Source organism: Hippocampus comes, unplaced genomic scaffold (genome assembly GCF_001891065.2).
Source record: "Hippocampus comes isolate QL1 unplaced genomic scaffold, H_comes_QL1_v1.1 scaffold230, whole genome shotgun sequence".
Classification (NCBI taxonomy): domain Eukaryota; kingdom Metazoa; phylum Chordata; class Actinopteri; order Syngnathiformes; family Syngnathidae; genus Hippocampus; species Hippocampus comes.
In genome coordinates, this window is record NW_017837215.1 from 631,159 (window position 1) to 648,639 (window position 17,481).

The 17,481-nt window shown below is 40.5% G+C and overlaps 1 protein-coding gene across 4 annotated transcripts in view; it reads left to right on the forward strand.

The window, feature by feature from the left end:
• The window catches only part of LOC109508958 (roundabout homolog 1-like), a 72,626-nt gene that overhangs the window by 15,591 nt on the left and 39,554 nt on the right, over nt 1-17,481 (forward strand). For all 4 annotated transcript variants that reach the window (XM_019858897.1, XM_019858896.1, XM_019858898.1 and 1 more), the window contains one exon: nt 12,456-12,782. In XM_019858897.1, the coding sequence (XP_019714456.1) occupies nt 12,456-12,782 (327 nt within the window). The remainder of the gene's footprint in view (nt 1-12,455; nt 12,783-17,481) is intronic.

Below are 17,481 nucleotides of genomic sequence, written 5' to 3' on the forward strand. Positions count from 1 at the left end.
ACCTCCCACACCTGTAGTATCCCTGTTGCATCTATCATTTGTCTCTGGAAGAACAGGAAAGGCATTTTTGTTCGTTATGACCATACCTACCATGAATTATGACACACCATTGTAGTCATGCACTTCGCTCATCTTCATTTTCAACATTCTACCTTATCACGTAAGTGTTTAATGTACAGTCAGGTAAAACCTCGAACCATTTTCCACTTTTGTAATGGCTGATAACATGTTTGGTTATCTTCGGGGTTTCACTGCTCTGAATGACCATCATTTAATTCACTTTGTATTATTGGCAGCCCTGGTTAAGAATTATTCAAGACCTCCAAATAAATCCAGCTTTTATTTATTCATGTTTTTTTTTTTTTTTTTTTCCCTGAAGCATAATCGCAGGCTAAAAATTGTAGAAAGGGTTCCCCAGACCCATAATCAAGCTCCTCCCATGGCCATCTTAGTCCCCAGTGTATATTCTTCGTCATCTCTTTCTTCTGCTAAAAAAACACATTCAGAGTTATCATCTGATCATGTTGGAGACACTTTCTTGAAAAAAACAACCCAAAAAAGAAAACGGTTACATTCTGAATCGATGACCATAGATGCTTTTAATTTTGCATTGTCACATATGACAGTATCTCATAATTGTCATCAAATGTTGAAAATAGGCACATTTTGGAGAAATGTCATTATTTTAATTTGCCTGCCCACACCTATGAAGAAAGAATCATCGCTTTAGACTTTTTTATTTTTTTTTTTTAATCCAGAGGGCTATTATTCATTTCTGAATGCTTTTATATGTCTAGATTTACGACTGTTGTGGATAAATCAGGGCTTTCATAGCAATCCGTTTTCATAGCAATCCGTTCTTCAAGTGACTTCTAAGACCTCTAATATGTGGTTATTCTTCAAAGTGAAACAAAATGTTGTACCCCCGTGACCCCGCAAGTTGTCCATGTTTTGATTGAAGATAATCTGCCGATGATTGAGGTGCTCTCAGAGTACGTGCCCTCTCTCTAGGATGTGGGTGTCACAGTCATCGGGTGAATTAATATTTTGAAACGACAGCTTTAAAGGTCACGGAAATAGTCTGACCTCATAGCTGCTTCTTGAGGTTACATCTGTGTGAGGCGTCTCTTTTCCAGCGGGGCGTTGTAGAATCAATACCATCAATATGCTTTGTGGAGAATCTTCCACGGTATTTTCACTTTCGCATCCAAATATTCCCAGAGAGGACATATTCTAACATCAGAGGTGGACGCAGACTCACACAAATGATCATTTAAGTCGGCAAAAATTAATTGCAAAAAATTTCCAGAGAGAGGACATATTCTAACATCAGAGGTGGTCGCAGACTGACACAAATGATCATTTAAGTCGGCAAAAATTAATTGCAAAAAATTAAATTAAAAAAAAAAATCCCCCACATGGCTCACTCTCATAAAGGGAACCCATGAGTCGTGCAACTCATCTCGCTGCCATCTCTTCCGTCCTTCTCATCTTTCCCCTTCAATTCGTCTGTCATTACTGACAATGTTCAAAGCCCGATGTGCCAAGATTGCGGCACAAAAAGCCTTTTCCCAACAGAGCTTCTCTCACAGAGAGAATAACATTAATGCATTTAATTAGATCTATTATTAGATGGTATTGCTTTGAGTTCACCTATCAACCCACAGGCAAGACTGAAGCTTATGGATTTATGATAGTGTTTTTTTTTTCTCAGATCAAATAACCAACAAAGCTTTAAAAAAAAAAAATCCCCTTAAACCAGTTGGCTGCTTTTCAACTAATAAACAATTGAAGGGCTCCGAAATGCTTTTTTTTTTCTTTTTTTTTGTGGACTGTGCACCCTTGCTGCTTCCCCGAACCGGTAACCTCCTCGCAATGAACAAAAACATGAACAAGGAATCATACAGTGCCGTGGCTAAGGTCCTTTTTTTGGATCAAAGTATTGAACTTAGAGGACATAGTAAATCGAGATATTTAAATATCAACAGTAACACTGCACAGCAACTCCCCGCGACCCTCTCCAGGATAAGCGGTGTTGAAAATGGATGGATAATTTCTCATGTTGATAGATTTTCAACAGCCTGTTGATAAGATTGCATACTCCCCAGAACTGTCCAAATATTCATCATTAAAACATTCCAGAGTTTTAAAAGACAACAGAAAATTACTTCCATGGTTCAGGGAGCCCTTTACAATGCTATTTGTTGGAAATGGAGACATCACCTTCTGCCCAAAAAAAAACCCCAGACATGGCGCTTATCATGGTCTGGAATGAAGCACATTTTAAACAGGGGTATATTATGGCTAGACAAAACCTTGGCACGGCAGACAATAGAGTCCGTACTCAGAGTTGCTGAGTGATCTTCAAAGAATGCAGATTCTAAATTGTCACACCATTCAAGGTATAACTGATCCATCCACCCACACGTCCCTGTCCTTGGTGAGATTTCCTGGTATGACAAAATAAGCTTCATGAAATCATTTGAGGAGTTTAGTGTTGCTAATGTAATTAAAAAAAAAATTCTGCTGAATCGCTAACTCGTAAATTATAGTCGAGGTGAAATATCACCACAATATTAGACTCATCATGCAATGACTGCATTCAAGGAAGTTTGTTATGGTTTAGCAAGGTTGAGGACCAAATTGTAAGCAAGCAAGTCGAGGAAGAGGTGCACTCCAAAAAAAACAATTTAATTCCAAAAGAACCAAAACTCAAATATAGAACGAACCAAACACAAGTCAAAATAACAATGTTCACAGCAGCAAAACAAACAACAGGAAAAGGACTTGACTTGGACAAGGGCCGAAGCGGCAAAGGATGAAGGCTGAGCGAAACCAGGAAACTTAAATGCAGGCAACTGACGAGATGAAGAGAAACACCTGCAGACACAAGTGGCCCAGCGAGCTGATTGGGAAACACAAGGGCCCGGGTTGACGAGCACAGGTGCACACAAAAGCCTAAACATAAAAAAAAAAAAAAAAAGACGCATGGAAAGCATCACTCAACTAAAATCGAATCAAAACCCAAAAATCGAAAAACCCAGCTCATGAATCGGGCTCTTAATGCAAATTCAGGACAGGAGGTAATCATACTTTATCAAGGATTCTTTTTTTTTTTTTTTTTTTTTTTTTTTTTTAATCACTGGATGCTATACTATTTATTTTGATTGCGGTCATGATGGTGTACTTGAGGAGTCTTTTTCGAGGTGGTAATTGGTCTAAAAAAGTTTCGCAGCAATCAGCGTGTGCTCTTGACATTGACTCATTTCTAGACTTTTCAATCAAAAGAACAGAAAGCTGAATTACGGTTTATAGCCAAAAGCCTTCAGTCTGATGTTCAGTCAACTAGTGTTGAGTGGATAGACAAGCAATTAAAATTTCACATGATTGAAATAAACTGCTTCAGGTTAATGAGGTGGGTAAAATTGGAAAAAGAGTGAACTGGGATTGCGTCAATGTCTGGGTGAGCCGTGTTGCCTCTGATAGACATTTATGGTTGTTATATTTCGAATTATTGTAATTACCCCTTGTCGGATTTTTAAAGTATCATTGCAAAGATTAAAAAGGAAACTTGAGGCAGTCATTAATCTCCTCGACTTTCTGTCCCTATAGTTTATCTCGCGACGGAAAGCTTCACCTCCAATCATCGAAACTACCAGCAGTCATTTCTGTTTTCTGCTTTTTCAAAGCCTCTTTCCATCATCCGTTCATTTGGCCATCCAATTAAAATGAAATATGCCCACAGCTTCTAATTAACGCAATTCTTCACTTACATATCAAATCAGCAACATCAACTGTTGCCAACATTTTCAAATTGGAAGCAAGTTTTTTTGACCCCTTACTCAAGAGTCCCTCAGGGTCCATTTGGGAGATGTTGCCAATCTCGGCAAGTTTAGATAATCGTTGCGCTTCAGGCGCTTATCACATCACTGCATCAAGGTGATAACCGCTGGCAGAAGGCCACTCGCCACTCATCAACAGAGTCTCATTTTAGAATGGAGACAACACAAAGCAAGTGGAATTTGTTTGTACGCTGCAAAGCCGCCAATTGGACAAAAAAAAAAAAGAACTGCATTATGGGGCTGCAGCCATGCTATTGAATTAAAACGTAGGCAGTGCAATTTACAGGACATAAAATAAATGAATAAATAACAACTTTCAGACATTATTCACAAATCCTATGCACATGACATACCGTAATTTCCGGACTACAAACCGAAAATTTTGTCATACCCTTTCAACTCTGCGGTTTATATAATGAAGCAGCCTATATAAAGATTTTTCTAACGGCCGCCTGTGTACCGTCTTTCTTTGTAAATATCTCATGTTACAATGTGGGTGCCTGCGGCTTATAGGTGTGGCTTATGTTTGTACAAAATGTCTTTTCCTTTAAAAATGTAGTGGGTGCGGCTTATAATCACGTGTGCTCTATAATCCGGAAATTACGGTAATCAACCACATTTTCTTTGAAAGGAATGAATAACCACAAAAAAAAAAAAAAACGTCTATTTAGCATGTCCACTTTATAAGATTGCACGAGAAAAAAAAAAAGGATTTTTACATGATGATATTATACTTCCCAAGTTCTCAACATGAAAATTCTTCAAACCTCGTCATATTGAAGTCACTCTGTTGGCTGATCTACTGCACTATATTGTTTGAGGGCTCACATTTCCATTACATATGACCAGTATTTTCTTTTAATTAAAAATTTTTTTTTTTTCGTTTTCCCATTTGGTCAGCAATTACCACCTTGTATTCTTCAGAACCGCGATTCTCAGCCCAAAATCAATACAGCCAAATAAAACACATTTAAACACACAGGGATAATATATTCTCAGATTACCGTCTGGCCATATAATTTTATCACACTCTCGCAGGCCTTTTCCAAACTGGAGAGTGCTAATAGTAAAGGTTTGACGTTTCATTGGATGAAATGACTGTGGTCTTTCCTATAAAGAGAGAGAGAGCGAGAGAGAGGAAAAGAAAAATCTTTTCAATCACAGTATACGGTGGAGTGAAAAGCAATTTGTCAAGTCCATATTTTGAAGACTATTTGCTCAGTGGATCTGATTGACACAGGCCGGTTTGTTGTGGGGGGAAAAAAAAAAAGGTCAGGATATGATGGACTCCCAGCAGCCATTTCTCATCCTTGCTGAACTCTGACATGAGTTTCTGCTGGACTACTTTATTGCTGTGGCAGCGCTGCTTCTTGTGGAGGTTGTGCAGGGTACATTTTTTTTCCCATTCGCTATGCCATTCAAAAATGAAGCTTCTGGCTAAAAGGACCGACTGAGGCATGCAGGCAGAATATTTTTTTCCCTACTAGGTTAAATCTCACTACTCTCAAGGATTTATGTTTTATGTGATTATGAATCGATTGATCTACGTGTAGATACTGTCGGTAAACTTTTAGAAACGATTTCAGAATGAATTAGAAAAAAATATTTAGTTTCCTGTGTGATTAAAATGAAGATTTTTTTGCAATATCAATTGAATGAATTAGACAAACCACATGATGAAGACCATGCGCTATCGATGGAGTGAAGTTACATTTTGTTAATGTAGCACAACAGACATTTTCTCATGGGACTCAAGGAACTGCTTGGCATGATGCTAATCGCTCTTTAGAATGGAAGTGTAGTTTTGAGCACATTTCAAACACATACTGCTGCATGACACAGCAGATAATAGCAACAGAGCAGGATCGATATGTCGTATATATCAAGCGTTTGGATACGATTTTAAACAGGGCAACATCTCCCTCTTAGATAATTTAAGATGCAGCATAGCTGGTCGAAGTTTAGAATGGAAGCGTTGTGTACGTGGCAGCTTGTATTTATTATTGCTATTTTCTAAATCTATTGCAGTTTAGAAGTGCCACATTAAAACAGGCGAAGTTGTTTGCTAAAAAAAAAAAATCAACCCCCCCCCCCCAAGAAAAAAGCATCTGAATGTTCCCTTCAAAGATGAAACATTTGTGACATAACCATCTGGCAAAACAAGCGGAGGACACTGAAAGTTGATCTTTCTCTCTCAGGCGAATCAAATGCTGCAGGGCACTGACCATGCACTGGTGAAACCAATCACAGAATTAGAAGACAAAAAAAAAAATAGAAACAAAAATATTCAAACAAAAATAATTGGACCACAAAATTCAGATCAAAATCAACTGTCTAGCCAAGCCTTGACAATTTTCAGACTCACTGAGCAAAGTCTCTTTCTATTTAGTCATAATGACAATTATCTCACATCTGGGCTGTTTCTACCAGAGGCTTAATTCAGTCCAAAAATGAATCGAGGTCAACCAGATGTTCCTTCATACATCATACAGTGACACCATTTCAATCTAATAATAAAAACATGCAGGATGTATTAATTGAATTTGTTAAGAGTAAACCCCCCCCCCCCAAAAAAAAAAACCCAAAACAAACGATGAAATCATATCATGCCATTAAATTGATTCTCGTTTGGACAAATTTGCCTTTGGCACCTGTCTGGAACATCCACCCTGCCCCTGGAGGGTACTTGTCATCTGGGCAATTTGTCAAACTTTTTGTAACTAATATTCTGTTTTATGTTGCAATGTTGCATATATGTAAAAAAAAAAAAGAAATGTCTGGCAACCAGTTCAGAGTTTCCGCCGCCTACTGCCCCGATGACGACTGGGATAGGCTCCAGCACACCCGCGAGCCTCGTGAGGGTAAGCGGATTGAAAAATGGCCGGATAGAGGGACGGATGTGTACCATATGTATGCTACTCACAACAGTAATACAATACAGTTCAGTGTTTTCCAAAATAATAACAAAAACAAACAACACCTGGGCCACTTCAGTGTCTGCTTTCTTCACTGGCAGTCTGATATTTTGGCTTTGCCTGAGTAAAAACCAATGACAGAAACAGAGACTGGACTTTCCATTGTACATTTAATGGAGTGAGGAGAAGCATGTCGGGTTTGCTGCTGGACTTCTGACAGCGTGGAGCAGTCGGAGGTTAGCACCCCCTGCATCTTGTTTATCCGTAATAGCAAGAGAATTGTAAGTAAGGCACTGTGTTTTGTATGTACAAAATATGCTTGAATGGATTCCTCCAATTTTTTAAGTTTGCTGTTGGCTCAGATCTTGATCACCTACCAGCAGTGTTCTTGTCTGATTCTGCCCTGGGGACTTATTTGGTTGTTCCTTTCCCAGTGAACACTGAACAGATGGCAATTCGAGTATTTTTTTTCCCCCCCTGGTAATAACTTTTGAACTGTGAAAAAGAAGGTGTGTTGCGAACAAATAATGAAAATTGATCATATTACAGTTCAAAAAAAGTTATATAGAGATACAAAATCAGTTACTTCAGGGTGTTGTGATTCGCTTTTGATTTATGTTTTGGGCTGTTTCACAAAGATACCATTGGTGTTTTTAAACATTTTGAGGGCTTCTTTTGTTGACCATAGTAATGGATATGTGACAACTTTATTGGGAAAAAATTACCTCCTTTGGCAGTTGTTCAATCTGCAGTTAGCCCAGCTTGCATACTATTTGTGCTTGCATGTGCACTTAGTTGGCTTTCCTCTCAACATCTGGCTTTGCAGTACAGTAATGGGAGTTGTTATCATGTCCATGACCTTGACTTTCATCTCCAGGGACGCTTTTAATGGCCATTGTGCTGTTAGAAGTCTGCATGCCAGGGGAGAGAATTATTGATAAACCAAGATGAAAAAGCCTTTGCATGAATGTAATTTTGGGAGGATCAAATGTTGCAAAGAAGCATGTCTGCAAACAGATTTTCCTGGCCACGCTGACACAGAAACACATTCCTTTCCTTGGATATTTGTGAATGACAGTGTTTAATTGTTCCACTTAATTGCAGTTTATACAACCTGGGAAAGAATTTCTGGCATTTATTGGTTTCCCCTCGTCTTGCCTCCCAAATTGAAGAGCGAATGTTTGAAGCGGATGTCTCCAAGATTGGAGAAAAGCAATGAGCTGATGTTAGTTTAATACGTGTTTATTTTCTTTTCCTTCGTTGCACAGTGGCAAAATTGCATTTTATTCATGTTCATCACAACACAGGACATGACTGTTACATAGAGACTAGCTCTGCCCAGAAGCAAGAAAATGTGCCTTGACGCATCTCTCAGGATCAATACACATCACTTGTTTATTCAACAACAAAGCCCAAGTGTAACATGTTAAGATTTTCGAAAAGATTTGGTGTTGTACATGGCCAAGAGCAGCGCAGCCAGTCCAAGTGCCCTCTGGCTGTGGATTTATCTTTATTAAGCTTTACAGTGGTGTCAGTCTTCTTATTAACTGAATCCCTCCAGTATTCTTAAAAGTCACACCATGTCAGATGTCATTCAATGTTTTTCATTCTAATCTGGAGTAGCATGATTTTATTTTTTAACTCATCATAATTGCTGCCACGCGTGCATTTAGAAGTCGTAACTCTGCTCCACGCATTTATAATTTTTGTTGGTTGTTCCGACACGCATTCCTGCTTGCAAACAACATGTGGGAGGGTACTATGGTTCATTTATTTCTTTTTTGCTTCAGAAATATTTCACTCTTATTTCCATTTGATGTGGAAAACGGGGTTAAGAATATATTTTGATCCAATCCAATTGCAAAAAAGGATTTCTTTCACCGACATACTTTACTCTTTTAAGTTTGAAAATGTACTAAATTCTCTTATGACCAATGTGATGTAACATAAGTGATCATTTTGTATGAAGTGCAGCCTATCACAGGATTTGACTGTGAGGTTCTCACTGTATATGTAACTCACTAATTCCAGTGTTAGCATCTGTCACAGAGTTATGTTGATGGAGGCAAAAGGTGGACCCAAGTAAATACAAGGAAGCAAGTGGTAATCTCCAAAAAGGGGGGAAAAGAAGCAAACAATGCCAAAATTGGTAAGTACCTTGCCTCGAAAAAAAACAACAAAATTAAAAAAAAAAAAAATATATATATATATATATATATATATATATTAAAAGTCACAAAGAAGCACATGGAAACTAAGCAATAATTGGACACGACATGAAACGTGACATCACAAGAACTACATGACTGATCGCGGCAACAGCAATGAACCGACGTGGACGGAACCAAAGCAGGGAACTAAATACAAACAAAATGACGAGAAAACAAGGCACACCTGGGCAAGACATCTGTTGCTGGAGGGAGCTGATTGGTCGACACCATGAACAGGGCTGACGAGATGGGTGATGGGACAAAATAAAGATCTTGACTTGCTCGAATATGGACGCCTCGGTGTTAAAAGTGGATTTTAATCCAACTTGCATCCCGTTGTACCCCCCCCCCCCAAAAAAAAACAACAAAAAACAATAAAAACAAAAACCAAATACATGACTTCTCCTCAGGCAAAACATACAGTAAGTCCTTAACAAGACGTGGCTGTTGCCTTTATTGCTATTTCCCAAGAATCTTGGAAAAACTGCCTGGGTTTATTGGCTTCCTGATTTGAACTCCTCCAGGGTGACGTTGGTACTTGAGTTCAGGTAATAATCCCACACTGCCCCAGGTTGGGATATATCATTCCTACAACTGGGGCTCTGCCGTATATATTGACTGATCTGTAAGGTTTTCAGGATCCAGCATTTTTAGAGCTCTCTTCTCGCAGAAAAACCACCGGCTGTAAAACACTTAGTCTCAAGTTATTTTGGGGTACTGCATGCATCCGTGTCAGACACCATGTCTGAAGGCTTAGGCCTTGTGGGATTCTTCTTCCTGAGCTGACAGCTTTTGTGACCTCAATGCAATAACTTCAGTTTGGCTTGGATGCAGTCGTCATACTCTTCTTCCATTCTGTATAAATACGTGCAGTGTTATTCTCCAAGTTTCACTGGGGTGGGTCCAGACAAGACCACCAACAGGGTCGAAAATTACATTAACGTTTGTCCCATGTTATTAGCATGATCTCAGTGCTCTGGCGTTGTTGTTTTTAAGATCCCGCCTCAACTCTTTATCAGCTAATTCTGCTTCCTCCCCACAAACTATTTACACCAAGCGGACAGAAACAAAATGCGATGCGCAAAGTTGTATATTTTATCACACAACGAGCATCTTTGCGTCTTCTCACCCCTTTTCCCACTGCCCAAACTGCTCTTCCTGGTACTTTTCTTCCCTTTCTCCAGAATTTCAAGCCATCATTTTTTGCCATAGGCCTGACTGACAGGAAAAGAAACAACTTACTGTATTTGTAGGGGCACAGGTGCTACAAGTGACCTTCGTTGTATACGCATGTACTCAATTGTGCTTCTGCATGCATGTTTTTGCATAGTGATTTCGCCGCTGGCTGCTGGCCCTTTACAGATAAGGCCTGATCTTGTGAGGCCCCACTTGTGGCGGGCTGATATTGCCTGTCTGTGTAGCCGGAGAGCTTAGGGAGCCGCCAAGATCCACAGGCAGCAGCCCAGCATAATTAAGAACAAGGAAAGAAGCATGTGTGCCATAAACAGGGTCTAGAGACCACAGTGCTAGCCTTGTTTATTCCTTTGTTATAGCAGTGCTTGGGGGAGGTGGGAGAGGGGCCAGCGAACGTAACAGGTGATACGTTGCCAAGGGAGCCTACCGGTAATTTGGTTTGGCTTGTCCCATTTGAAATAAAACAACACTTTTTAATTATTCCTCAGTTTGTATTGGTTTTGTCAGCTTCGTTTGAGCCACATTTGTTTTTTGTGAACTTATTTTATAGCTCATGTCTTAAGGTTACATTTTCAAAGGTTTTAAATAATGCATTGTCATTAGTATGCATCCCTCTGGCAAGGTTTTAGCAGTCCTATGACAGTAAGGACTAAACTGTTATGCGCAAAACAAAGCAAAACATCCAGGTTAATGGGGCACCTCGATTACATGTGGGCTACCTCACAGCAAGATTGATTCAGGTTCTTTGCTTGCTCCGGGCTTTCTTGGTTTTCGAGTCTACATCTACTCCCTGTGCTGTTGGAAGGTTCTCTAGGGCTTCATCGCTCTGAAAACATACCGAATGTGAGGTTAATTTGGGAATATAATTTGCCGATAGGTATGAAGTGGTTAGCTGTCTCCTAGGCGAGGTCTACTCTGCCTCATTGTCCGAATCGGGATGGTTTACATTTTTTTGCTAAATACTACTACAACAAGAACAAAAATATGCACAGCATAAATAATAATTTGAAAAATCTCGCTCACATTAACACCATTGCTTTCGTTATCCTTTTTATTGACCGAATGTGTGTTGTTTCAACAGACTTTCATGTGATCACAGCCGTGAACTGTGTCTGTCACTGACAACAAGCTCACGTTGACAAGTCATTTCCAGTTTTCCCATTATCATGACCCATATTCAAACTGGGCCACTTAGAAGGAAAAAAAAAAAAATCACTTACCCTTTGTTGTGTAAATTTAGCCGAAGCACCAGCCCGGTCCCTGACAGGTGCTAAGTCAAGGCCGGCATCTCGCTATAAATTAGCTGATTGAATAGAACCAATTGTAGGTATGGACAAATTATTTTTATTATACTCATTTTTATTCCAAAGGGGAAAATTCCATTTGGATTCTGCTGTATGTTTTATGTTGCTCAACACGCAGAACCACATCAAACACATGAAGGCTGCAGGGAGAGATTTAGAGTGAAAGAGGCACGCAAACGCTGCTGCACCATTCGAGCTGGAGGGTGGAGACAGCGCCTTGCATTCACAATCACATCTCGATAATACTTCATACTTGGGGCAGGACGGGTATTCGTTTGTGTTTTAGGCATTGTTGGAGGATGGGTGGACGAACTGTCGATGTCAAGGGGTTGTGAAGACACGCAAGGCATCTGAAGGTGATCCCCATTAGGGAGGTTCTGCCTCACAGGAACTCATTGTCACTCGGTGATGGGAGAGAAGAACAGGGGGATTGACATCTTAACAGTTTAACTCTGAAAGATGAAAGGTGATTTTATGGTTCATGGTTCTTTGTGAGTGAGGCTGATTTAATGATCATGCTTGCTGCGGTGACTAAAAACCATCTATCCGTTCATTTGGCCATCCATCTATTTTCTAGATCACTTATACTTTGTGTTCATTGGTTCGGTTTTGAAAAATGACAGACTTACAAATTGCCTGTCTGCAACGTCCTCTCATTCATTAAAAAAACAAAAAATAAAGAAAAAATCCGACAAGCTCAGTAATTTTGTTTTTCAGCCTGGGGATTTCACATTTCACCATTGTTTATTCATTTACAATAAACTCCTTGTGGGCTCCATCACCTGAAACAGCTCGTGAGCGACACAGATTGTGTGCTAATTATCTTGTCAAACTTGATTATTCTTAATACTTGCACAACAACAATAACAATACGCCTTGTCAAATTCTTTCAGACCCACTGCCGTTTTCATCAGCACATAATTGTAAGCGGGAGTACAGTGGAACTCGTGTGGTACATAATGCTGAACTGAGTTGTGGTTTTCCTTCTAGGGTCTCGTCTTCGCCAAGAGGACTCCCCTCCCCGTATTGTTGAGCACCCCTCGGACCTGATTGTGTCCAAAGGGGAACCAGCCACTCTCAACTGTAAGGCAGAGGGCCGTCCAATACCCACGGTCGAGTGGTACAAGGATGGGGAGCGTGTGGAGACCGACCGGGACAACCCTCGCTCGCACCGCATGCTCTTGCCTAGCGGGTCGCTCTTCTTCCTACGCATTGTCCACGGACGGCGCAGCAAGCCCGACGATGGCAGCTACGTGTGCGTGGCCCGTAACTATTTGGGCCAGGCGGTCAGTCACAATGCATCGCTGGAAGTAGCCAGTAAGTTCCGATGTTGTCTTTTTGTACAGTTTTAGGATTATGGATAAAAAAAAAAGAAAAGTGGTACACGCACGCACACACCCACACAAATACATCCGCTTCTGAATCGACATATTCTCTACTCATTGCTCATTACTGCATTACATGGACAAAACATATTCACTCATTCACTCCCAAAGACGTTTTTAAACGTCTTTTCAGAATTGGTCGAGAATTGGCTGGTACTGAATTAAGACTGACCTCTTCATTAATCATTCGCAGACTTTGTTCTCAACATCTTTGTCCCATATGAATCACATGTACTTCACCCAACAAGGAATTTTTGACAATTTTGTGGCAAGATGGTGAAAAGGGCCCGTTTGCCCTTTTTCCCATTCCATCACGACGATGCCAACAGTGTACTGACCTTACCAACATCAAACAGCTTTGAGTGAAATAGCCCAACTGGGATTGAGTGTGGGTCTGACCTCGCATGGACTCTGGGATGAATGGATACTAATTTTCACTCATATGCTGTAAAATATTGCACAAACCTATCCAAAATAAGGGGGGGGGGGTCATTCGAGCTCATTTGGATACTCATGATCCGTTGTTATATTCTAATAGATTCATGTAGAATGTCTTAACAATGAAGTCACTTTAGTTTCACACAAAATAGTAACATTAATTTACTTCACCGGCGACACACTTGAACAAGTGATCCTAATTTAGAATATAATAAAAAAATATAATCTTTAAATCTTAATGCCCGCTGTATTTTTTGGACTTCTTTGAAAGACACATGCGCTGAAGGTGACTTTGTAGATCCAAAGACCTGCGAGGTGGCAGTGTGAAACACCTGTCAGTCATGCAGCAGCTGCGCGTCAGCTTTAGTCTGCAGGTTTTAACAGTTCCACGTCTGTGTTCCTAACAGGTGACAGTGTCGACTTGCATGGTGTGTGCTGTTTCTTCCTTAAACAAGCTGTTCCCTGCTGTACGTCTCAGGCAGGAATCTGCCAGCCAAATGTGTTTAGTGATGGAATGAAGCCTCTAGAGCAGCAAGTCGGCAAAGCACAAAATATCTTCTGACGAAAAGAAAGGCTAAAGTCAAGTGATGTGTGAATCTCAAAGGATTGTGGACTCTTCATCTCTGGATTCACTTAAGAAAAATCTAAAGCAAAGACTGCAATGAACAAATCAAGACTTGGGGTTGAGATTTAACACTCACAGCCCTCACATGCTTGAAAGCACTTCATTCTATACTGCCTATCCCCCACCCGTGATCTTCTCAACTGTGTCAGCTCACACCACTCTAATCACGTTTTGTCTCCAGGCCAAATATTTCACCAAGGTTTGAGAATAATAATACCGGTCTCGTATCAGTTCCCCCTTTTGAATTATAATGAAGAAGAGGGTCAAACGGTATCTGGATAATGCTCGATCAGCACTCCAACCCAGAGAAGCAAAGCCCCCGAGGCTAAGAGTTCATTCACTAAATTTACTTCCAGCCTTCCGAGGCTGATCTAGAACACAAGGAGGACTTGTTGAAGCTGCCTGGATGAGTTATGACTCCTTGTCTTATCCCATCGAGGTCGCACAGATTCACGGGTCACCATGGGACTGGGCATGTACAAATGCCTTTTCGCAAATTCTGCTGGGTTCAGGGATTTTTAGGAGCCGAGTGTGAATTAGTGCAGGATTAAAGTAGGAAATTGACCCCGCTGCGTCCTCTATCAATAGACAACATGCCCAGTCATTTGTGATTTAGCCACGGGAGTTTAAGTGGTTAAATATTTTTTCCAGCACATGCACAGACATAATTTCAATTGACTCAACTCAATGACCGTCAAACATTCATGTTTTGCTTTTCGGTGGAATTTCATATGTTACAATATAGTGCATCTGTAGCACCTGGTGAGGTTGAATTTTTGACCAGTTAAATATGCATGTCAATGTTTATCTGTATTTTCATTTCAAAATGATGCTACGCCACACTAAAAATAAACCCACCTGCATTTATTCATAGCACAGTCAACGCACCGAAATGCAATTTTCCCTTTTGAAATGTAGCCTTCTGACACCTGGGGATGGCGGTTGACAAAAGACCGCGTGTGAATATGACAGTTGTAAAACAATGAGAGCGGCAAGGTAGTGACAGAGGCAGACGAGCGAGAGGGTGAAGTGTTGTCTTTCCTTCAAGGCATAGAAAGTGAAACTTGTTTGCCGAAAATTGAGGTGACATGGTAGAGCCAGTGACAGATGCCGAGTGTGCCGGTGCCTGAAGCATGACCACAGGCTTCAAATGCAATGTAAGTACACGGAGGCACACGTACGCACACTGAGGGAACGCTCTCTCAAACGGGAATTGAATGAGTAAGAGGGGGGAAAAGACATATAACTCAGTTGCTACAGCCTATAAATGTCACAGAAGACACTCAGCACATTTTTTTCTGTCTACAGAGACCCTAGAGGACCCTGGGAAATGAACATATGTCCTATTGACCTCAGCCACTTGATTCAATCACAGAGCGCTTTATTGAGGTGAAAGCAAAGTCACAGCCTCTGTACTCTAAATGTTATTGGAGCGTAGACCTGATTTTAGGTTCAGGAAGAGAGAGGAGTGAATGCTCTATTCTTAAACTAATTGGGCATTGCCATTTGCGAGAAGAAAGTGTGGCTCGTGGCGGCGATGAAGGTCAAGACGCAACTCCGCGGTACAGTAATGAGGCGCAAGGCAAGACAACCTTATTGCTATGAATGAAGAAAGATGTCTCATTAAAGTAGTTTCTCTCTACGTATGTTTATTTGTAATTTGTAGTCTCTTTTGCGGATACCAGAAAAAGCGTTTTACCCAAAGCGAACAAATCCAGTATCTTGTCTGGAGTCAGCTCTAAGCTTAATGTTAAAATGGGTCACGCCCAATCAAATATAACAATAACGAGCATCCTTGGTAACAGTATATACAATAAATGAGTCGCTCGAATGAGAAAAGTACAATATCCATATATGTGTAATACTGAAAAGATTAATAACATCTCTGTTTGTAGCATTTAAAGTCTAAACATGATGAATGCAGGGATGCAGGAGTGAAAAAAAAGAAATCCACTTGAAGGATATTCCTGCTTATTTATTGTGCGCCCTCATTCGACGCACAATTTCTTCCACAAGGCTGAATTCCTTTCGCTTTTCCGTGTTTAGATCTATCAAGTGCAGCGAATCTCTCATCTTCACGTCACCGCTGCTCTTTCAGCAGGATTGGCGGGCTCTCCTATCATGTGTTGAGATACTACTCAACATTCTTGACAAATCGGGCGGCGTTTCAGAGCAACTCATGACGGCAATGTTTTCACATCCAAATATTAGACAAAGCTTATCGACTTACCGTGTTTCCTTGCTGCAATAAAAGATAGACGTGCAAACATTCATCGCATGGGCATGCTTGGTTAACTGGAGATTTGCCAATTGGTGTGATTGCGAGTGTGAGTGTTGGATGGATAGATGGATGACTACGGAATCGTACATTTAACACCTGGTGCTGTGTTAGGGAGGATGATGAGCAAACCGCTGTGCTGCCATGTGCCTGGTTGCTCGCCACTCGTCAATGAGCCCCCTGAGGAGGGCCTTATAAATCAAACAGGAACACAGGCCAGGTGTTACCAGTTAGTTAATGTGCTACAACCTGTGCAGAACGTGAAGGAGAGAGTCACACACACAATATCTAGGGCACAGAAAACCCTGCCTTTGAATTTATATTCTTTCGTTGACCGTGCTCTGGCCAATTACACCCTTGCTTATCAACATTTCTCAACTAGAATATTTCAAATACTACTTTTGAACTGAAGCAAGTGCGAAAAATACGTATACCGTATTTTCCGGAGTGTAAGTCGCAGTTTTTTTCATAGTTTGGCCGGGGGTGCGATTTATACTCTGGAGCGACTTATGTGTGAAATGGTTAACACATTGTACACATCACGTTATTTTCACATTAAACCGCAAGAGGGTGCTCTCGGCCTGTGTTGATACTTTCCACGTTGGCGGTAACTGAGAAAAACAACTGACGATGACTCTGACGTAAGCGATGTAGAAGAGGAAGCGCTGCATCCTCTACCTCCGGAGTTGGCGGAGTTGTTTAAAAGTGACACCGAGCATGAAGATTTTATTGGATTTCGTGATTTGGAGTGACGCTGAGGGTTTGGTAAATTTGTTAGCATGTTCTTTGTGCTATAGTTGTCTAAATAACTCTTAATATGTTACGTGAACGTACCAGGCACATTCACAGTTCGTTGTTTAAGCGTCATGTAACGTTATCATATCGTACACTTATTCAGCCTGTTGTTCTCTAGTGTTATTTTTATTTTAAATTGCCTTTCAAGATGACATGCATGTTTTTGGTGTTGGATTTTATCAAATAAATATCCCCCAAAAATGCGATTTATACTCCAATGCGACTTATATATGTTTTTTCCTTCTTAATTATGCATTTTTTTGGCTGGTGCGATTTATAATCCGGAGCGACGTGTAATCCGAAAAATACGGTAGGTATCAAGTCTGGCTAACGATGAGCATCTATGATAAAATTCATAATGACATCCCATAACACGGTTTCAGCCTGTGGGTATGTGACCAATACGGACTTTTCCCTTATAACAAAGTGAAATTCTTGGAAGGGTTTCTTACAGACGTGATCGTGACAATAATTTAGAGTTTATTCTCATGCGAA